General features: G+C 33.2%; 3 protein-coding genes and 1 long non-coding RNA gene across 5 annotated transcripts in view; 2 read left to right on the top strand and 2 right to left on the bottom strand.

Moving 5' to 3' along the window:
* Positions 1–406: 406 nt before the first annotated feature.
* Positions 407–22888, top strand: part of AGO1 (protein argonaute-1) — a 35035-nt gene continuing 12553 nt past the window's right edge. The window contains exons 1-14 of one of the 2 annotated variants that reach the window (XM_087414130.1): positions 407–2523; positions 6234–6551; positions 7189–7935; positions 10190–10306; positions 17841–17981; positions 18070–18350; positions 18420–18726; positions 18808–19030; positions 19141–19288; positions 19372–19635; positions 20431–20749; positions 21054–21405; positions 22129–22462; positions 22604–22803. In XM_087414130.1, coding sequence (XP_087270256.1) covers positions 7791–7935; positions 10190–10306; positions 17841–17981; positions 18070–18350; positions 18420–18726; positions 18808–19030; positions 19141–19288; positions 19372–19635; positions 20431–20749; positions 21054–21405; positions 22129–22462; positions 22604–22803 — 2831 coding nt within the window. In that variant the 5' untranslated portion in view covers positions 407–2523; positions 6234–6551; positions 7189–7790. The remainder of the gene's footprint in view (positions 2524–6233; positions 6552–7188; positions 7936–10189; positions 10307–17840; positions 17982–18069; positions 18351–18419; positions 18727–18807; positions 19031–19140; positions 19289–19371; positions 19636–20430; positions 20750–21053; positions 21406–22128; positions 22463–22603; positions 22804–22888) is intronic. The other variant, XM_087414129.1, reaches the window with a different exon arrangement.
* On the bottom strand, positions 8218–8875 carry LOC147907234 (uncharacterized). Its single transcript, XM_087414150.1, has one exon. It carries the CDS (start codon positions 8873–8875, stop codon positions 8657–8659), a length of 219 nt encoding a protein of 72 aa, XP_087270276.1. The 3' UTR covers positions 8218–8656.
* mRpL53 (mitochondrial ribosomal protein L53) lies at positions 8814–13496 on the bottom strand. Its single transcript, XM_011060949.2, has 4 exons — positions 13245–13496; positions 9845–9957; positions 9264–9499; positions 8814–8991 (listed from the first exon to the last, which is right to left on the bottom strand). The coding sequence occupies exons 1-3, from the start codon at positions 13385–13387 to the stop codon at positions 9285–9287; spliced, it is 471 nt and encodes a 156-aa protein (XP_011059251.1). The 5' UTR covers positions 13388–13496; the 3' UTR covers positions 8814–8991; positions 9264–9284.
* On the top strand, positions 11674–13149 carry LOC147907233 (uncharacterized). Its single transcript, XR_015547635.1, has 2 exons — positions 11674–12316; positions 12397–13149. It is a non-coding gene; the product is annotated as an uncharacterized LOC147907233 (long non-coding RNA).

The following is a 22888-nucleotide window of genomic DNA, read 5'->3' as shown; positions in this document are numbered from 1 at the left end:
GTTATTAGCCTAATTAATGAGAGTAAAATACATTTATCTGTTCCAACTTCGGTATTTATTTTTTTTTATATTTGTTATTTTGTAAAATACATTCTTTTTATCTAACAATTTTATTTAATATTTAAAGAGTAAATCAGAATCTATTTGAATCTAATCGAGTATATGAATTTTTATTTTAGCTGACCAGAAGATATAAAGGCGTGATTTTTTTTTAGACTTCCACTCAATAGAGACAAGATGATTAATGATGAAATTCACCGAGTTAACCAAGGTACGCACGATATAATGGTAAGTGCCTAAGTGGTAGAAAATGCCGGTCATCACGCCGCCGCGACGCGACGCGTCCATACGATCGAAGCAGCGCAGCGGCGTCCCGGCCGGAGCGTTTGTTTGTAAACACGGCCGTATGACGAGGTGCCCGCTTACGGCGCTTACGGCGCTCACGCCGGCCCTGCGCGCTGCTGGCGCGCAGTCGCGCAAATCGAACGGAGTAGTGGGGGAACTCCCTCGCGAAACGCTGATCGCCGAATGCGCTACGGCGAAATTTCGCTGACAAAAGCCGCGGTGAATAACGCGTCGGGCCGGACGCGTGAAGGAGCCTAATTTCTTGTCTGCGTGTGAATCTGATCAGCTGCTGCGGTGAGCCGCGACGTGTCGTGGCCAGTGTCATCGTGAAATAAGCTGCGGGTATCGTAATTTCCCCCCAATGCCATTGTTGTGATAGCGGTACCGCGGCGGCGGTGGTGATGGGGAAAGAAGAGAGCGGGCGGGCAGGTAGTGGCTTAAAGGGAACGAGAGGGAGTGAGAGGGGTGACGTGGAGTAATAAAACAGTGTGCGTGAGCGCCGATACTCGCGCGCGCAGTCCACGTACGTGTGCACAATGGCAACCTTGACACTTGGTGATCGTTTTTGGCGGCTCCGCGCCGTGGAGATCGCGCGTCCAGCGGCATCGCGTCGCGAGTGAAAGCGACGACGGCAGGCACGCCTCGAGCAACAATAGCAGAAGGAGAAAGAAAAAGAGAGATTGAGAGAAATAGAGGAGACCGCAGGAGAAGAAGGCGAGTGGTGGTCGAAAGACGCGGGAGTGCTGCGTACGTGGACATCACATCTCGGCTCGAAATTCCTACGTTATCCTCGATGTAGAGTCCGCAAGTTTCCTTAGCGACACGCCACGGCCTCCCTTTGTTTTGGTCCCCGCGTCTCAGACCGTCGTCCTCGGACTTCGGAGCGTGGCCGCGAAATCGTCACGCCGCGTCGCGCGTCGCGCTGCGTCGTGTCGCGTCACATCACGCCGTGCCGCGCGTTGCGTCGCGCGCGGCATTCCGACACGGCGATCGCGAGACTCGCCGTTCACGAAAATAAAAAAAAAGGATTTAATTTGAAGGTTAGAAGTTAGGCGAGAGAGTGACAAGTGTCAACGTACGTCGTGCAAATAGTATGAATCACCGTCCTCGTACTTGATCAACTTGGTGTCGTCATCATCGTTGTGTTGTTGCAGCAATACATTCGTCTGTGTGTGAAGCGATAAAATTGTGATAACTTTGAAGTTAGTTAGTCTCCTCTATTAAATGAAACTTTAGACTCGCGCGTAATTTAACGAGTATACATATGTCGCGTACATATGTCGCTCGATCACGTCACGGCATGTTTCATTTCACGATGTCTAATTTTACGACAAATTACGATATAAATTGTATAAGTTAATTAGAAAGAAATATAAATACATACACATGTATACATAAATATATATTTTACGTATATATTTTATTATATATGTATATGTATGTATTTAAAGATGAATGATAAATTGTATTAAATTTAAATTTTATTTTTTATATCTTAGTTTTGCTTTAAGTCAGATTTTTTATCATTATTCATTATATTTTATTGTATTTTTTGCCTTAAAATATGACACTATTTCAACACCATACTAAAGTGGCTTTTTCTGTAATTACTTTCTTGATATTTATGCGTCAATTTTTGCTACATTTATATGATAGTCATTAGAAGATTTAAAGTCAATTATGCGCAAAAAAAATCTGGCTTCGATGTTAAACAAAAAAAAAAATCATCGCGGTGCGGAGTTTTGTGAATTTTATTGGATGTTTTATTAGTTCATGCGAGCGCGTTTTCCCAATTCGTCGCTCATTATCGTTCGGCGAAACGTCAGCACGAAGAAAGAAACGTCATTCGCGCGACCGGTCGGACGACCCAATTTCTTGTCTCATCGCTCGTGGTTCGACGAGAAAAAAAGATACGGAACTGCTTACGCGGCATGTGAATCGTAGCTAACACGCGTGGTACGCGATTCCGCGTGCGCGCGACGCACGCGGAAGCCGCGTCTCTTTCGTTTGCGTGTGGCGGCGCGTACGCGTCACGCATGACGCCAGGAATTGATCTCGAGGGAGGAGATGAAAGGCGATTTTGATACATCCATATTCTTTAGGAACGATAAGAAGATCGGAGGCGGATCTTTAAATGCCAACACGCTTGCATTTTTCAAAATCCGAAGAAATAACGCTGTAATTGTTTCTTAAATATTTACTCTGTAAAATTTTTAGAATGAAATCTCACTTTGAAAAGAGAAATCTCACTTTTAATTAAAAATTGAGCCACTCTTTCAAGATTGGCTCAGTTTTCATTCTTCGGAATGAGATTCTACTCCAAAAAGTAAATTGTTCCATCATTGACACACTTAGAATATTTAAGAAGTTTAATCGAATAGCGAGAGTTTGGTCATTACGCTAGATTAGTGCATACTAAAAGTTGCTATGAAATTAACATGAAATTAATAAAGTTAAATGTAAAATATAAATATTTGAAATATATACGGTAAGGCTACTAGTTGTGGATCGCTCTTATAAAAAAAAATTTATCCAGAACGATGTCGAACAATTAATAAAATATTTAATAATTATAATTGATTATAAAGATTACATTATAGATTTTTATTTCATTTCGGAATCGTTTTATATATTTTAATTTTAATTAAATGAAGTAATGACAATTTTGCACAATCAGACTCCATGTACTAATTGCGAATCAGTTCACCAAATGTTTTATACTTTTTGGATTTAATTTCAACCGAGCATGATATTGATTTTTTTCATGAAATCTAATACTATATATTTACTACCTTCTGTAAAAGCTAAAAAAGACAATCTTTATTACATGAATGAATTTTTAAAGATACATACCTTAGTAATCTTAGTTTATCTGTCACGTTTTATTAACGACATCAATAAAATGTGCAGCGCTGTTGCTAATAAATAAAAAACAACTGACACTTTAAAAAGATAAAATAAATGCTAAAGAATCTTGTAATATGCATTATTTGATAGAAAATACTTAATAATTATTTAGATATAATATGTAATCTGGAATTAATGCCTGTTCCGCATTTAATGTTTTTATTCTATTAGGTGTTGGAATTAATTCGTAGCGTTTTACAAGTGATGGGAAGTACTTTCATTAATGTATTTTTTAATGCTCATGTGAAATAAATAACATTCTTTCATTAAAAAACGCTACGAATTAATTCCAACACCTAATATTTTAATGATTAAATACTAATGTTGTCACGTTGATTAACAGAATGTACATGTAGATATTATTGTATTGTCAAAGTATTGACTACATGCAACTTCATTCAAATACGATATTTTACATAAAAAATAGTCTTTAATATGTATTAATCCATTATAGTGAATGACCAAGTTCATCAAAAATAATCTTGTGAAGATCCTGCAACAATCAAATATGAATTAAAAAATTATTTTTACTATCTATCATCTACCTTCAGATTACCAATTTGTCACTCTGTCACCAGCCGCGATTTATGAGAAGCAATAACGACGACGACGATCTCATTTATTTTTTATCCACACAGAAAGATACATAGTGTGTGTAGATAATAATACTGATTTATTTTAAAAGTTTATATATCCGTAAATCTATAAGTTCAATTATCAAAATATATTTTGAATCTTAGAATAAGTTTAATAAGTTTAAATTTTAATGAAGATTATTAAGTTTAAAACAAATTTAATTTGTTTATTATAAAGTCACTTCTTCGATCAATTTTATAATATTTTTTAAGAGAAAATAAATTCTTGTTTCGAATACATAATGATGAATTTTTTAATAAAATTTATAACAAGTATATTTTAAGATTATTATGAAGAAAATATTCTGTGTTAAAGGTAACCATTATTTAAAAGGAAAAAAAAATAAGTTGCATAATCACATTTCTCAGCAATATAGAATAACATTTTTCTGTGTGTGCAGGCAGTGGATAAAGCTTTGCGATACGAGCAACGGCCGCGAAAGTATTGCTGCGTCGCGACGATTCGTCTCATTAAACTTCCGTATCCGTTTCAAGAGCAACATACGTTTAAACTATCATGTGGAATTTGTCTATTTGCGAGGAACTATTCGATCCGCTATATTTAAACTTGATTATATAGACACATGAGAATTTTGTAGTTTAACATTTTTTCTTATTTCGACGTTTGATGTTGATTCTCACATTTGAACTACATGTGTTGCATGGCATAGTATTGTATTATGTATGTGCAACACGTACACATTAAGTGTATATCGATTATACTATGTTTGGAGTAACATGATGCAATCTGTTACGAAACATCTTGTCTAATGTGTATACAATTTCCGCAATTTCCTTGACAGCTGGAACTCGTTTTCATTCTGTATAAAATGTATCACGATAAAAAGTTCCAGTTTACTGAAGAGAAATTGATCGCAAAATGAATATTCTGAACGAGAGAACCAAATTGTACATCGAATAATCCACGCAAGTCGGCAAGTAAATGGAGAAACGCTTCACTACTTGTTCAAACGCACGGATTATTGATGAACGGTGCTCTCGGCTTTTGTCTTCATTCATAATGTTATCGCCAGCAGCGTGATGGAAATAGCATCGAGAAATGTCATACTGTCTGTTGACAATCGGTGACTATTTCATGCTAAATATATTTTATTATATATATGTATAATATAATAATAAAATATATGTATGTATACATGGAGAGAATTTTTTTCTTAGAGTTCTTAAAATTTACCCTGAAAATATGGCAGTTCTGGGACAACATTGTATTTCAAAGAATTTGATGTAAATTTCTCATTCATTAATAAAATATAAATAAGTTTGATTAATTTTATTGAATGCATGGTAAAAATCTTTAAAATATATTATATTATATAACCGTTATTATACCATCATATTTTCAGGGTAAATTTTAAGAGATAATTCTCTCCGTGTGTGTGTGTGTGTGTGTGTGTGTGTGTGTATAGGTGTTTCTTCGCGAATATTTTTTATCTGTAGAGTGTTACTTTTTTGCAAAAAGAAAGGATTGCATCTTGTCATAAAAAACGATTATCTTATCAATAATTATTATCTCTGCGATATTAAATATTATCATCGACATGTAACGACGTACATGTCTATGATAATATTTATGATCAAACAGAGTCGTCAAATGAAAGTTATGAAAGAAATATCACGAGCGTTATTATAATATTATATCTGAAATTAGATTCGGATTCTCTCATTCTCACTTGCGTTCCTAAGGATTAAAAATAAATCCTCTTTATTTCATAATCTTCTTTACATTCGTAACATAAGCTATAAATATTGAGTTTGTGTTCTTTTAAACAAATATTCAAATAATATTCTATGTATAAATATAGAATATTATAGAGCTTTGCATTATTTTTAAATAAATATTTAACCTTTCGTTTACAATCATTTTTATTCCTTCTGTCTGTAATATGAATTTTTTTTTCAGCCCAAGTTTTTTTACCGGTCTAAGCTTTCAAAACAAAATCAGAGTTTTCAACATCTCTGTAATATTATCAAATAGTTTTTTAATTAAAATGTTAAAATATTTATTCAATAAAAATTGAAATTTAAGCTCAATAAAAATCATTTAAGATTGGAATTTCGTTCATATCAAGAAAGCAGACAGATTCACATGCAGACAGAAGGTTAAATAATGTTTTATATAAATATACTTTTCACTATTTCAAACAAATATTAAATTTTCTCAATACAATTAAATTGAGATGTTTAAAGGGAGAAAAAAAAAAGAAAATGGGTTTAGAGTCGCCACTGCCTGCCCGCGCTTTTCCGGATCTCACGACTAATCTCACGAGTGCACGGCGTTTCGATGAATGCTCGGTGATGAGTCCTGACGTGCAAATGTTCTTGCAGAGAATCGTGGTCACGTGTGCGGACATTGACATCGGAGCGGCAGCGAGGGATGCAATTTCCCGTGTTCGCGAGTGATAGCCGCGGCAGCACGGCTGCCGCGACCACGTAGTCTCGCGTGCACGCACGCAGGACAGAACAGTATATCGTCAGTGCATCGTCATCATCGTCCTCGTCGTCCTCGTCGTCGTCGCTCCGTTGCGTGCGACCATCGAGAATGCCGGTGTGAAGTGAAGAACCAAACGCTCTGCGAAAAACGCTCTGCGATCTTTACATGTCGTAAATTTTACTTATCATCCCGAGGATACACGCAGAAACAAGGTGAGCACGTAGAATCCTTAAACAAAAAAGCATTTCTCGTCGCGGGATTCGAAATCTCGACAGAATTTCGCCGAGTTCGATAAGTTTCCGAGACTATGGGACGCGCGAGAATGATCTCTGCGATTGTTTTCATTTGTCGAAGCGCAAGATTCCTTGATCGCGTACACGAAATTGACAGAAATTGAACTCGCCGAGAGTGTCACGGTTTCAATCTTACGTCTTTTTTCTTCTTTTTATCGTCCCTCACCATTAACCCTTTCAAGACACTGATGATGATTTATTTCGAAAGACCTTTGATATTTCTGGAAAATTCAATAGCAATTCTATTCACTTGTTTTGTATAAATTCGAAGATTCGGTTTGTAATGTCTTGCTAAATTTATTCAAATAATATTACTCAAAATTAAAAACTGTAGAAAAAAATTGTAAGTTGAAAAGTTAAAGAATTTGTTCTTTTTACTAAGGATTTTGTTTCATTTATGTAGCTAAAAGATTGCCTTGAAAGAGTTACAGTCACTTTGTGTATTTACAGCACAGATTGTCTTGTTTGCGCAGCTTTAATCTCCACGCTTTGATGCTTTATTAATTTATGTTTCAATATATTGCTTGATTTGCTTTGTATCTATCATTTCTTTCAGACACTATGCGGGTTGCTTGAGGTAGCTAGCTACTTGAAAATTATGCTATTCCCAATTCTGAATTCGGCATCCTTCACAAATTGCTAATTAAAGATAATTGACTTATTTAATGCTAATAGTTAAATAGACGTTGAGAATACAAACCAAGAATCGCCAGGAATGGACCAAATTTTACTGAGAATGATATAGAATCACTTCGGGATTATGGAATGTCGAGTTTGATGTATACATACTGTATGTATACATATTGATGTATTTTATTAAGTATACATACTGATGTATTTAGGATTATTAAAAGCTAAAATGAAAGTCAGTATGTTTTAAAATTTCCGTTCGTAATAAAATCATATTCCGATTTTAGTATCATAAGCGTAAAACATGTCGCGCCACGACACGTCCATCTTTCTAATTCCGGGCGATGTTAATTGCAAAATAAATTTGTTTAAGCAAAACCGCGCGAGCAAACAAATCTTTATATTATGGCGATTATTTTTCACATAACAAAGGTGCCAATTTCTTACTTTAAGTCCGGTTTAAAATTTAGAGATGAAAGAGAAAAAGAAAAAAATATCCATGCTATAGAAAGAATATAGTTCGCAAGGATGATAGCACAGCCAGGACAGACAAAGAATGAAAGGAACGAAATGCGCATGCATGCATGCATGGACGAGATGGAAGAAAACACGAAAGACAAGAGACAGAGGAAAAGAAAGAGAGGAAAAGAGAGGTGGGCAGAAGAAAGGAGAAGCAAAACTACTCGGCAAACTTGAGAAACGAGATTCGCACGGGTCTGCCGAATTTTTTGTAGTTTGTTTGAGTGATATTTGCATTATTTTTAACTACATTCTGCTATTAATTATGCGAGAATGTTTCAGAGCAATATAAAATTTATGTTTCTCCAACATGTTAGATATTAGTATTAATGAGAATAGAAATATTCGTGTAAGAATTAAAAATTCGTGATTGAGTAAAAATATTAAATTTCTGCAGAAATAATTGTACTGAGGGAAACTGATGTGAATAATAATATAAAAAAGAATAACTTTATTTAAATTGCCACTGTAAATAAGTAAAAAATGACCTAAAATTTACCATAGATTCACCATTCCAAAAATTATAGTTATTAAACATTTGAAGCTCTTTAAGTTTTGTTACGAGATAAGTTGTTAGACTAGTGTCTAATCTATAATTTAAACGACTAGACAATACATTTTTTAAATAACATTTTATTATCGGCACAAACGATTTAAGACATATATATATTTTTTACGAAATTGTATCTGTTACAATAGTAATTAGAATGTTTCTCATTCTTATGTTTATATTGAATTTATATTATACTTTTTATTAAAAGGTTTACATGTGATTGTGACGCGTTAAAAAAAATCAATGACATCAAGAAATGAAGAAATGTAAATTTGACAAGGAATACAAAATATCTTGCAAACTGAATTCGCTATACACGATCTTACTTAGCAGGTATTATAGTTATGTACTTCGAAAGAATAAATGCTACCAGAAAAGTACCTGTTACAAAACAAATGACGAAAACATACCAAGTTTCTTCATCAAACACATCGGTGAAGGCTGGAATTTGATTGTAGACCGAATCGAGAAGTCGTAAATGGTAATTTTTACTGTTTCTTATTATTTTGTTCGTCGTTACGCTAGTTTCTTTCCCGTACATTTTAAATTGGTAAAGTTTTCCTTTTTTACAATCGGTTTAATGCAAATATTTTGATTGCGCGAAATAAATTTCTAGATTAATATAAATGCCTTTCGGTGTTTAGCAAATAGAAAATCCTGCAAGAATATAAATTATAATTATTATTAATATCTATATAAATATTTTATATATATATATATATATATAGACTTTCTTTCTACAACATTTAAAACTGTATTAAATGTAATTCAAACTATACGCTGCAGAAAATTAATTACGATATCATAAAATAGGATGAAAATGATAGCCACGTATCAAAGACATATTATTTAGAGATATTTCGTTTGAACAACTTTTGAAAAAAACTTGTACATCGCGTGTAAACACAATTTGATACTTCATTTATTACCACAATAAGTCGCCGATGAAATTAGATTAAATGATTCACTCCTCTATGCCTGCTCCATAATTTTATTCTATGATGCGGCCGCTTTTTCTTCTTTCTCTTCTCTTCCTCAAGCTCTTTTTTAGCCTCAAGCTTAGCCGGATCGGGCGGAATTAGGCTAGTGATGTGCTTGTTGTAAAGTTGCAAAATGTTTAGGCTTGTTAAAAGGGCCGTTTTTAATATCACTTTTTCACCCGACTCTGAAAAAATGAACAAGACAGATGTGACCTACTTGTTTGTATCTGCGCGAAATTACAGGAGAAAAGATATAAAAGAAAAGACGTTTAGTTGAAATAATTGAAATGAATAAACGTGATTTTAAGCGCTCCGTCGATTTGTTATAACGGAATAAAGCTTCGAGGACGATTTCTTAAGGATTTATTGAATCAGAACTTAATCAACTTATGCATCTTCCTTTTCGTATTTCTTTTTTAATATTTTTCTGATACGAACATTCACTCACGTGAATGAATTGAACGATAGCGATATGCACTGAAACGTAAACGATGATGTGAACAATTCCATACTTTTGTTATTATACTTACGAAGATTGAACGTAACGGTTGGCTCGGAACGATCGCACACGACCTCTGTTTTCAATGAGCACTGCGGGTTTGTCGCACGAATTTTCGGAGCGCTAACGTAATACAGAAAATCTCTGCAAATAAAAAACATTATGCATGTTATTATCTCATATGTTGAAAGTCTAATCTGTACATTCTCTTTAAAGTCGTAGAAATTAAATTTTTCATCACTTAATCTACGTTTTGTTTTTTCGCCTTTTCTCTTCTTTTTTCTGCAGTCTTATCTTACAGTTTCATAGTAAACGTGATTTGTTGGTTACTACTTCCCCGTTATATTTCTTAATGTATTTATCATTCCTTTCACAGGCAAAATGGCACAAATGGAGCAGCAATTACCGCTTCCAATGCCAGATTTAAGTACCCTTCGTATAACTACAGCCGTCTCTATGCTCGGCAAAGCATATGGATGTGGCCAATGTAATGGTGAGTTACATTCGTTTTAAATAGGTAATTTAAAAGAGAAACATTATTATGAAACGGAAGGAAAGTCACTATTAACCGTATATTCATCTTTTAACATTTCTGATTGTGCACAAATAACAATAGATAGACCTTTTTTTTTCGCAAAAGTGTCTAAACCAATTAAAACCTCCTCAAAAATTGAATTTGATGTTTCGTACATATATTAGGTGTAATAAAAAGAAATCCTGATGGCTTTAGTAATCTGTATCTCGTCTACGCGTGATACAGATTACTAAAGCCATCTATTGGAAAAATAATGGATTTCTTTTTACTACATCTAATATTATATTTATATACGCGTATATTTATGGATTGTGCGTCGTCACGATTTGATTATCAACCGAAATCGAAGTAGATTGATCTATAAATAATTATAATCTACAAATAAAAAGAATAGACGCACACACGCGTGTATAAGATAGTTGAAGTAATACGGGAACATTGTACTTGCACATCGAAGTAACTCAAAAAAGCTTTATTTAGATGACCTGTAATTCGCGTAAAATTTAGAAAATAATTTTAAATTTTAAAATTTAGAAAATAATATATAATATATAAAATTATTTAATTATAACATTATTGATTTTATTTAATAATAAAGTTATTAATTCATTATAATTAAATTATTTAATATTATTTATGTAATTTAACATTAATGAAATTAAATTTGCGTGAAAAGCATTTTTGAAAAAAACTCAAAATATTTAAACTATTTAAAATATTACTAAATATTAAAATTTAAGATATTCAATTACAACAAATTATATATTGATTATTTTATTTAATAAAATTATTAATAATTTACTATAATTAAATTATTTAATATTATTTACGTATTAATATTAATGAAATTAATAATAATTAAGTTTATGTCCGTGCACATAAAAATAAGACACACATACACAAAACATTTAGAATACGTACGTGATTAAAACATACTAAATTGTGAATAGGATTTTATCTGATTCTATCTTCTCCCGAAATCCGACGGGAATTATAGATCGTTTAAAAAGTGGATTTATCTCGTGATCCAATATATGAAATGGGGGCGATAGGATGATTCACATCGTTGCGCGAACGTGTCGATATCAAACGCTATGACTATGCAAACGTCAAAGTCGGTATTGCGGAATCATGATGGGGTAGGACGGGAAGGAAGATTCTTGTTTTCTCCTATTCTTTATTACCTGTTAACGCTGATTATCCGAGCGACAATAGGGCACCTAGGAGGAGCTCGCGAATCTTTGGAACTGCTCTACCTCGACTAGCAACGCACACACGATCGAGACACGCTTCTATAAATAACAACGGGAGGGCTGCGCACATCGTCTGCTAACCTGGCGCCGAGGGATGCGCGTGCGTGCGTCGATGACGTTGTCGAGTGCCAACCTGACTCGCGGGTTGGTGGTTAATCGTTACTGAAGAGGATTGGATAAAGTGGAAGGTGCTCGTGTCATATGTCGAATCTGATGTCTAATAATTACGTTTACATTTCCTTCATAAAAATATATGTTTACGTTAAAATAAAATGTAATTTTAATGTAAATGTAATTAATAAGAATGTGTTACATTGATTGCATTCTATAAAGCGCATATTACGTATATTATTATAGTATACGGAGCATATAAACTTCATGCGACTTTGTTGAACTTTATGGAAATAATTTTGCTGAAATGTTCGCTAAATGCGGATATGAAAATAATTTTTTTTTACTATAAAAATAATTACGTAGAAAATTTAAGCATGATGAGCAATGCTACAAAAAAATTTTGACACTTTAGCATCCAGCTGTCCTATATAATTAATTTGATAGTTATGAATAAAATTATTTTCAGATTTGTAGAAAAACTTCTAGCTATACATTGTTAGACTTCGGCAAAACCATTCTTTTTATATTGATAAATGTGATGTTAGACTCACAAGATAGCGCTGATAGTAGTGTACGCGAAAATATATTACGTTTATACAGGGTCCGGCAAAATGATCTCCCACATTTTTAAATTATTAAAGATTAAAATGTGGGAGATCATTTTGCCGGACCCTGTATAAGGACCTTTCGTTCTATCTAATCCTCTTTAATCGTTATTGGGATATCGAAGGGTGATTTCGACCAATCTCCGTCATCTCCGATTAACTTATCAAGCGATACCGTGTTATCATGAAGAGAATTATTGATTTTTTTGTTTTGACACATGGGATAGCAATACTTAAATTAATCGGAATTCCGCCAAAATCAATAATAATAATAAGTTTATTTCTATTAATGTATAATTCTGATTTAGTTTTTATCCTTTTTTTTTCGAAGGATCAGAAAAAGGTGATAAGTAAATTAAATTGAGATTAAAATTAAATTATATTAATAGAAAATGTATGTTGCTTCTCGGAGAAGACACGATCTCGCTTGAAATGGTACATTTATTCTTTTTCTTCGCTATTTGAATAAAATATTACTTGGAAAGATTTGGAAAGACACCATCGGAATAAATCCGGAATAAATCTTATTTTCATCTTCGAAATCTCATACATCTAATCGTATTTCGATATATTGCGTAAAAGAAAACATAATGGAACAACGGCAGCGTTAAGTAGAATGTTTATTTTGGAAATAGTAGGAAGTTTTCTTCGTATTGATGGGATTATACTTTTAGATATTTAGAAAAAGTTTTCCTTCAGTAAATTCCTAAGTAAATTTCTAAAAGTTGCAAAATAAACATTCTGCTGAACGTAACCAATATACGGAAAACATTTTATTTGCAAATTTCTCGACTTTTACAAAAAAAATATGCAAGTGTTTTCTTGGAAATTTTAAACAAGTGAATGCAATATCTCGCACGCGGAATCCCGTTTCGATAATTCCCGCGCAATCGCGTGACGCGCGGCCAACTTCAGGGAACTAACCTCGTATGCTTGGACTGATGATCGAACGGGTCGAAACGAACGTTGATCTTGTCAACGGGCGCTAGATTGACGCGCTTAATCTGGTTTACGACCGCGCTCATTAGACTGGAGCGTTTAATGGCCCCAGAAAAATGAATCGACATCTTGGAATCTCGACGTGAGCACGATACGCGTAAACGCGACGCGTATACCGCTTGCGGCGTCACTGCCCGGAACTTGCCGCACCAATGCTGCCACTATTATACGATCGAGACTTTGCGGCTGCAATCGCAAGGTTGGCAGCGGATCGATCTTGCACAACGCCCGCCATAATCGACGTACTAATGATTTTTTTCTTTTTTTAAATTCTATTCAATTATTTGTAAATAAAAAATCTTGTTTTTTATTTACAAATAATAATGTAAAGAACTTTATTCATGTAATAGCATTTTGTTATCAACATTGATATTACATAAAATTTATGAAACATATTACAATGATTAAATAAAAAAAATTATAGTACTGATAATGCAATAAGAAATTGATAATTTATCCTGATATGTGCAATATATGATGTAAATTACTTTTTTTTATTAATCATTTATCTCAAATCAATGAAATCAGCATGAAACTGTAAACTTTGTTTGTAATTATTAAAATTTATTATTTGTTATGGTTTTATTTTATTCTGTACTTACATCATTGCATTCATAAATAAATTTTTTTTTATTGTTAAAGTCAAGTATAGTTAGTGTCAAACTTTAATTCTTTTCAAGCAGTATCTGTATTATTTTAATATTTATGAAATTAGTTAATTTTATAATTTTGCATCTGATTATAAAATTTGTTAATCTATATTGAGAGAAACGCATTAATCAATATTACTTAATCAATACTATCAATAGTATTTTAGTCATAATTCTTCCATGTCTTTTCATGCATGCTAAATTACAAGATTACGACAGCGATATCTTGTTAATAGTAAAGATGAGGAATGATAAAGAGAACAGTGACGCGTCGATTGAATCTTCCGGATTGGTGCTCATCGCTATTTTTATCCATTATTCTAGTTAATTGAACAGGCATGCTGAAAAAATCATGATATTATAGCATCTTTAACATCGGCAAGTATTCGATTTTTTTTTTTCTAGAAAGAGATAACGCACGTGGAAAAACTTTCACGTGCATTACTAGCGGAAGTTCTCCGATAAACGGACAGAAATTTTTAAGACTGATCGGAATAGTTCAAATGATTCGCGAGTACCGCGCGCAGCAACGTGCGAGCGAACGAGGCGTCGCGAATTGTCGACTGCGACCGTCGTTCGCTGTATGCTGATTAGTCGCGCTGCTGCCAATAGGCGTCGCGCTAACGGACGCCATTGCGGAGGGACAGTCTCGTTTGGTGGTGTCGTTCGCAGTGTGTGTTGTGGGGAAGTGTGTGGTGTGGCCAGTGGGGTCTTGTGTTGAATTTTTTTACTTATTTATTAGTGGTTATCTGGTCTTTTACACTCGACGGCAGCGAGAATGTACCCCGCAGGACAACGTGAGTGCCATTATGCCGTCGTATTCCCGTTAGGATCCACGGAAATCCCCATAAACACGCTTGAACCATCCCTGCGGATGTTCCTTGACGAGCGAGCTCCGCGGGCTCACTCGCGATGCACGCACGCACACTCGCCAGACTTGCCCACGGCCTCCAGAACATACGCCTTGCTCCTTGATTGTTCCCGAAGAACGTCGTGAAGGAAACGTTGCGACGCCCGTGCGTGAAGACATGCCGAATGACCTCGGATGAACCTCGTTCAACAGGCACGCGTGTCGTCATTCACCCGCGACACGACGGCCTCCACGCGTTAGCTAATTCTGGTCTCTAGCGTCTCTTTCTAGATTATGGTCTTATCTACCGTGCAACAAGAATTCAGCGTTTTTTAGGTGTTAGAGCGAACGGCAGTAGGGAAGACCTACTGACCTTTTGTGTTCTGTTAAAAAATTGACAATTCGATGACGCTGTTCCCTTGCTTGCATCTGTATCCGAAATCCACATGGAAAATTTGTCCTGAATCGTGCAAGCCAGCTGTGTCACATGCTTCCGACATGAGTCAATTATTAGAAGACTGTTTCAAGTTAGGAGCATTATTGGAAACAGTTTGTTAAGCATCGAAGCATTAAGAGAATGAAGTATGGTATATATACTTCAAAAATTTTAAAAATTATGCTCAAGATTGTGATAGTATGTTACGTTTTGATAACAATGCATAATTGTTATAATTCTTTGATGACCTATATTGATTTATTTGATTTATTTTAATCAAAAATAAACATTTATGTTTGTTTTTGCCAATATAGATTAACTTTAATTTTGATTTAACTTATTCTTTATCTTTTTACAATCTTAAGTCAGTATTTATAATTTGTTCTTTATTTTAAAATGTCTTAAGTAATGTCTTAGAATGTCATAGGGTTATATTAACATCTTAAAACATTACTTAAATATAAGAATCGACTATGAATACTAACATTAAACTAGAAAAAGATGTAGAGTTAATTGAATCGAAATTAAAATTAAATTACATTAATAGAAATGAATATTCAAGATTACTGTTTTTTTATGATCTATCATTATTAGGATATTATTTCATTTGCTATACAATAAGTAGTAATATAAGTCATCAGTCATCAGTTGATGAATGAAATATATTTTCTTGTTAAATGGCTATAGAATAAAAAATTTCTAGACTTGAGAATTCACTCTCTGATAGCTAATCAGTATTTGAAAAATTATGTAATAAATGCAATATCAACTTAAAAATATTATTTCATTTAATGAGCTCTATAATATATTGGAGTGTGCTTTTCCTATATCAAATTATAAAAACTGTGGCTATAGAAGAAAAAAAGCAAACAAATACTTATCGTTCTAGTATTTACTATTTATGATAGTAAAATATTAGTCAATCAATAAATCTCTGACAAAGAAAACAGTATTCAATTCTTGCATCAGAATCTAGGAATTGAGATACCCCACACTCCTCTATAACTCGCTTCAGAATATTGAATGTTATATTTACATTTGGATGATATAAGTTGACATAAGTATCATTTTATCTTTATTATTCTCCGAATATGTAAAAAAAGATAGAATATTTGTGTTGACTTGTGTCATTGAAAGCATCATTTTACTATTTCATTAATTTTATTTACGAAAGAATTTTAAACGTGTTTGGATTCCCATCTGGATGCTGCTACCCGAGTGTCACATCATCCTTGCTTAACATTCAGTAAACAACGGTAAAAGATGGAGTGATACCTGAGTAGCATTTGAGAATCTGAATATCGAATTGATTGGTCAGGATAGAGAATTTCTGGAGATTCACTACCCTTCATTATAATTGACATATTGAAAAACGTTATGCTACAAATGAAAGTGTTTTTAATTTATTCTTTATAGTGTTCCAGTTTCTACAATAAGAATTATTGAACGATTTTTTATTGATTACATAAATCTGCCATATGTAATAGCCAAGCAAATGCAAATTTTAAAATAGCATTTAAAAATAAAAAAACTAAAGTATAAAGTAGTACTAAAGTGTTATACATGTATATTAATATTATAATCAGAGACAATACTTTTGATGCAACTAACATCGGTATTTAGCCCTATATTTCGTGTATCTTTGTCAGATGGTCAATATGAAGGTGCTGATTTTTATTATTATCAAAAGCATGAAGTTCGAGAAAACACTTTCACTGATCGTCTTGTCATCCCTGAACGCGAAATTTTAATTCCGTTATTTTTAAACCTATTTCTAAACTATCATAACTACGACATTTTCATATTAAACTTTTCGTATTAAACTTTTCATATTAAAAAGAATCTGTCTTTATATATAAAATATTTAGTCAGTTTGGGACACTATATATATATATATATGTGTGTGTGTGTGTGCGTGTGTGCGTGCGTGCGTGCGTGCGTGCGTGCGTGCGTGCGTGCGTGCGTATGTATGTATGTATGTATGTATGTATGTATGTATGTATGTATGTATGTATGTATGTATGTATGTATGTATGCATATGCATATATATATGGACCTAATATTGAAAAACAATTTAGTATTAATTATGTTGTATTTATTCTGTCGTGATATTGAAATAATAGCAAATTATATATATATATATATATATATATATATATATAAATAATATCTTTACGGTTATTCCAATATATTATTTATTTAAGAATATAATATTGTTGAAAGTATATCTTGTTAATTATCTTATTAAATATATCAGAGATGTTTTGCTGCATTTTGTTATAATCACTGACGTAAAAAAAGAAATGGAAGATACTGTAATCTATTAACTGACTTAAAATTTCTTCTTAAGCATTAATACTCGCAACTCATTGAATAATTGCTTAATACAATACTTTATAAACAATAAACAATACATATAAAATTGATTGCTATATATTCTGGTAATAATTAAAGACATAAATGTAGGAACATAAATAGAAATAAAAATGAAAAGTGCAATATGCAATATTTTTTTCAATTCAATAAATAAAATATATAAAACTGATATTTATTTTTTAAATTAATATTTATGTCATTTCCTCAGCCCCCCCACCTGGACCCTCAACTAGTGGCGGTTCTGTTGGGACAGCAGGAGTAGCGGCGAGTAGTGTCGCGGCTCCTAGCAATATGGGGCTTGTTCCCGCACAGCAGGCACACACTCCTCCTCAACCTACAGAACTGCCAAGTATGTATATCTAATTCTAACTCTGATATTATAAATAAAAAAATTGATGAAAGTTAGTTCTCTGCAATTAAATAATATTCTTTTACAGTGTTTACGTGCCCTCGAAGACCAAACATAGGACGAGAAGGTAGACCGATCGGTTTGAGAGCTAATCATTTTCAAATTAGTATGCCACGTGGCTATGTACATCACTATGACATTAGCATACAACCTGATAAATGTCCTCGGAAAGTTAATAGGGAAATTGTAGAAACGATGGTTCATGCATATACTAAAATATTTCAATCTCGTAAACCTGTGTTTGATGGCAGAAATAACTTGTACACAAGGGACCCCTTGCCTATCGGGCATGATAAAGTAGAATTAGAGGTAAATTACTATCTTTTAAAAGTCCAAACGTTCTATGATTTACAATTGCATTTATAATCGTTTTTATAGGTCACACTGCCTGGTGAAGGAAAAGATAGAGTTTTCCGAGTGGTCATAAAGTGGTTGGCGCAGGTTTCGCTATTTGCTTTAGAAGAGGCTTTAGAAGGACGAACTAGACAAATTCCATATGATGCTGTTCTTGCTTTAGATGTTGTAATGAGGCATTTACCATCTATGACATACACTCCAGTAGGTAGATCGTTCTTTAGTACGCCAGAAGGATATTACCATCCATTAGGTGGAGGCAGAGAAGTATGGTTTGGATTCCATCAATCGGTGAGACCGTCGCAATGGAAAATGATGTTAAATATCGACGGTAAGCGAAAGAAAGATTACCGATTTATCAGGTTATAAGCTTTATTATGACTTTATTCAATTACTTTCATTTGTATTCTAGTCTCTGCCACTGCCTTTTACAAAGCGCAGCCAGTTATAGAATTTATGTGCGAAGTGTTGGATATTCGAGATATCAATGAACAGAGAAAACCGCTCACGGATTCTCAGAGAGTGAAATTTACCAAAGAAATCAAGGGTCTCAAGATTGAAATAACTCACTGCGGAGCTATGAAGCGAAAATATCGAGTGTGCAATGTTACACGTAAACCAGCTCAAATGCAATCGTAAGTATATTATAGTTAAATTAATATTACTAAATGTGAAATATAAAAAAATATGTCATTAATTATACACTATAGCTAACATATTATAATGTAATCTAATTTAATTACAGATTTCCATTGCAACTGGAAAATGGACAAACAGTTGAGTGTACAGTTGCCAAATACTTCTTAGATAAGTACAAAATGAAATTGCGTCACCCACATCTTCCTTGCTTGCAAGTCGGCCAAGAACATAAACACACATATTTGCCGCTTGAGGTACGCAACAATTTTTGATTTAGCTTATAGTGTATTGCATTCTATTGAAGAATAAAATGTTATTTAATTTTATTTGATATTAGGTTTGTAATATTGTCGCCGGTCAACGCTGCATTAAAAAGTTAACTGATATGCAGACCTCAACTATGATCAAAGCGACAGCGCGTTCCGCACCAGATCGTGAACGGGAAATTAATAATCTAGTTAGAAGGGCTGACTTTAACAATGATTCTTATGTACAAGAATTTGGATTGACTATATCGAACAGTATGATGGAAGTCAGAGGTCGTGTACTACCTCCGCCCAAACTGCAGTATGGAGGGCGCGTAAGTTCCCTCAGTGGACAGGTGAGAAACTTCCAACTAAATCAGTCAGGTCTAGCCGAATCACACATTTGCAGAGGCTAATAAGTTTGATTATTTTTAACAGGCATACATTTTTGTAGCGCCAAATGTTTGATTATTAAATTATCATGGTTCTTAGATTCTTTATATGTAATCTGCAAGCTGAAGCTTTTAACTGAGAAGGATATAAAATACTTATGATATACTATATACTATAAAATATTTATGCAAGTTTTTATTTTTTATTTATTTAATCTTTTTTGTTTTGCGTATAATAGTGTTCACGATACTTGTATTTTGTAAATTAATTTACATTGCGATAATAATATTTTTAACATATGTATGTATTTAGTTACTAAGATTACATTTGATATATCTTTACACATGTAGCCAAAAGTTGTCAAATGAATGCATGGGTTCTAGACCTGGTTGATTTGATATCTGGGCTGTTAGTGTAACGAATATTCAAATTGTTATCATTATAAATTGTAAATGATAAATGTAACGAGTATCGTTTTTGTTATATTGTAGACGTAGCTTACGGTTTACAAATGTAACTAATGTTACATTTGCAGTCCGATATCACGTGCGAAAGTCTGATGCTATCAGTATTTGTTCCATGCTGACAGAACAATTCTATTTGTTTATTTTTGCTATATAATATAATTAAATTGTATTAAATAAAATTAATGAGACATGTTTGCATATGGAAACACTGATACATCTACTGCGATATAATTTTGTATTATTTAAACATATTGTGTTTAAACACTTAATAATTTATATCTCTTTCTAAAGACAAAGCAGCAGGCGATGCCTAATCAAGGTGTATGGGATATGCGTGGCAAACAGTTCTTCACTGGAGTGGAGATAAGAGTGTGGGCGATCGCTTGTTTTGCACCTCAAAGAACAGTACGCGAAGATGCGTTACGTTCATTCACAACACAACTACAGAAAATTAGTAATGATGCTGGTATGCCCATCATTGGACAACCATGTTTTTGTAAATATGCTACTGGACCAGATCAAGTCGAACCTATGTTTCGATACTTGAAATCGACTTTCTCGCAGTTGCAACTAGTTTGTGTTGTATTACCAGGCAAAACTCCTGTATATGGTAATTTTATATACTGTATAAATATATATATGTATAGCTATATTTATATAAATATTTATATAAATAGATTATAGATTAATGTTTATATCTACCAATGTAGTTTAATTTTAATTTTGGTTTGAATTACTTTTTTTTTTTTATTAGTTCTAAGTATTAGAAAAAGATAGAGTTAATTGAATTAAGATTAAAGTTAATCTTGGTAGACATAAATTATCTTTAATCTACAGATTTCTCTGAAATATTGTAATTATTTGTAATTTTTATAAATTGAGGTAAATAATTTGTTCTTCTCTTTCTTATTTAGCTGAAGTAAAAAGAGTAGGAGATACATTATTAGGCATGGCAACTCAGTGTGTACAAGCAAAAAACGTCAATAAGACATCGCCGCAGACATTATCTAATCTCTGTCTTAAAATAAATGTCAAATTAGGAGGCATCAATAGCATTCTAGTACCTAGCATAAGACCAAAAGTGTTTAACGAGCCCGTTATATTTCTTGGAGCTGATGTAACTCACCCGCCGGCGGGAGATAACAAAAAACCCAGTATAGCTGCTGTAGTAGGCAGTATGGATGCTCATCCATCTCGATATGCAGCAACTGTTAGGGTTCAGCAGCATAGACAAGAGATTATCCAGGAGTTGAGTTCGATGGTTAGGTGAGATATCTAAATTACTTTATAGAATTTTACAATAAACATACTGTTATTGGAGCATATTCGCACATAGATAAGTGGCGAGTAACAAAAACGAACGAAATTTCATTTGATTATATTCACAATTTTTATTCTCATTTATAATTCATATTATTCTATAACTAATTTAATTATAAACGTATTTTAAGTCTTAGGAAAATTATTTATAATGATAGAAGAATAACAAAAATAGTTAATAACGAAATGGATAAACATTATATTTAAAAATTACTGAAGATGACTTAATAATGGTCGAAACATTTAGTACTTTTTGTTATGAATAAACAATATTAGATATTCGCAATGAAAACCAGCGTTGGCTTATATGCTCTTTTCAATATCAGATTTACTCTAGAAGCCATTACTTAGTTATATAATTAGAATTATATATTTTAGATATTGTATAATATCTAATATATCCCTAAAATAAATATTAATTCTATGTAATAATTAACTTAAAAAAAATCTTGAATTTTTTAGACTGTTAAAGAGAGAGAGAGAGCGAAATAATCCCTTAATAAGTATATAATCTCTTAATTATAAAATGACGTGTTAAAAAAAAAATTATTATATTATGAAAATTATTGTATTATGAAAAATATTGTCACATTTCTTTTAATATTTTATAATTTGTTCTGATTATTTTTTATTCTATCTTGCTCTAAATATTATCTTTTTTTTTTTAAGGGAATTGCTTATAATGTTTTACAAGAGCACCGGCGGATACAAGCCACATAGAATAATTTTGTATCGCGACGGCGTCTCCGAAGGCCAATTCCTCACCGTTTTGCAACACGAATTGACTGCCATTCGTGAAGCATGTCTCAAACTCGAGATCGATTACAGACCCGGTATAACATTTATTGTAGTGCAGAAGAGACATCACACGCGACTATTTTGCGCGGATAAAAAAGAACAAAGTGGTAAAAGTGGAAATATTCCGGCGGGTACGACTGTTGACGTATGCATAACTCATCCGACGGAATTCGACTTTTACCTCTGCAGTCATCAGGGTATTCAGGTATTTCAGTCAATTCAAGCCACTTTTTTCACATGATTTGTGCAGAGTCTCATTACTTCTGTAATAATAATTCTCTGTGAGAATGTACTTCCATTGCACATTGTCATGTGTTCTAATCTTTAAGTATGTCTGTTATTTTAGGGTACATCGAGGCCGTCACATTATCACGTTTTATGGGATGATAATCACTTTGAAAGTGACGAATTACAGTGTCTCACATACCAATTATGTCACACTTATGTCAGATGTACGAGATCCGTTAGTATACCAGCGCCTGCATATTACGCTCATCTCGTAGCATTCCGGGCTAGATATCATCTGGTCGAGAAAGAGCACGATAGGTGAGTCAAGTTATCTTTTTCTTTATCATATCGTCGTGAAATGCCTAATTATATACGCGGAAATCTTATTGCGTTTTAATTTTAA

This window comes from Acromyrmex echinatior, chromosome 15 (genome assembly GCF_024713525.1).
Source record: "Acromyrmex echinatior isolate Ae372 chromosome 15, ASM2471352v2, whole genome shotgun sequence".
Classification (NCBI taxonomy): Eukaryota; Metazoa; Arthropoda; class Insecta; order Hymenoptera; family Formicidae; genus Acromyrmex; species Acromyrmex echinatior.
Note: the sequence above shows the minus strand (reverse complement) of the source record. Positions and strands in the feature narration are given on the sequence as shown.

Excerpts from the sequence above, each read along its gene's own strand:
- LOC147907234 (XM_087414150.1), bottom strand. The coding sequence starts at position 8,875 with ATGTACGGGAAAGAAACTAGCGTAACGACGAACAAAATAATAAGAAAC.
- mRpL53 (XM_011060949.2), bottom strand. The coding sequence starts at position 13,387 with ATGTCGATTCATTTTTCTGGGGCCATTAAACGCTCCAGTCTAATGAGC. Across the intron at positions 9,958-13,244 it reads CATCAGTCCAAGCATACGAG|AGATTTTCTGTATTACGTTA; the intron begins GTTAGTTCCCTG and ends TTTTATTTGCAG. Across the intron at positions 9,500-9,844 it reads AACCGTTACGTTCAATCTTC|AGTCGGGTGAAAAAGTGATA; the intron begins GTAAGTATAATA and ends TCATTTTTTCAG.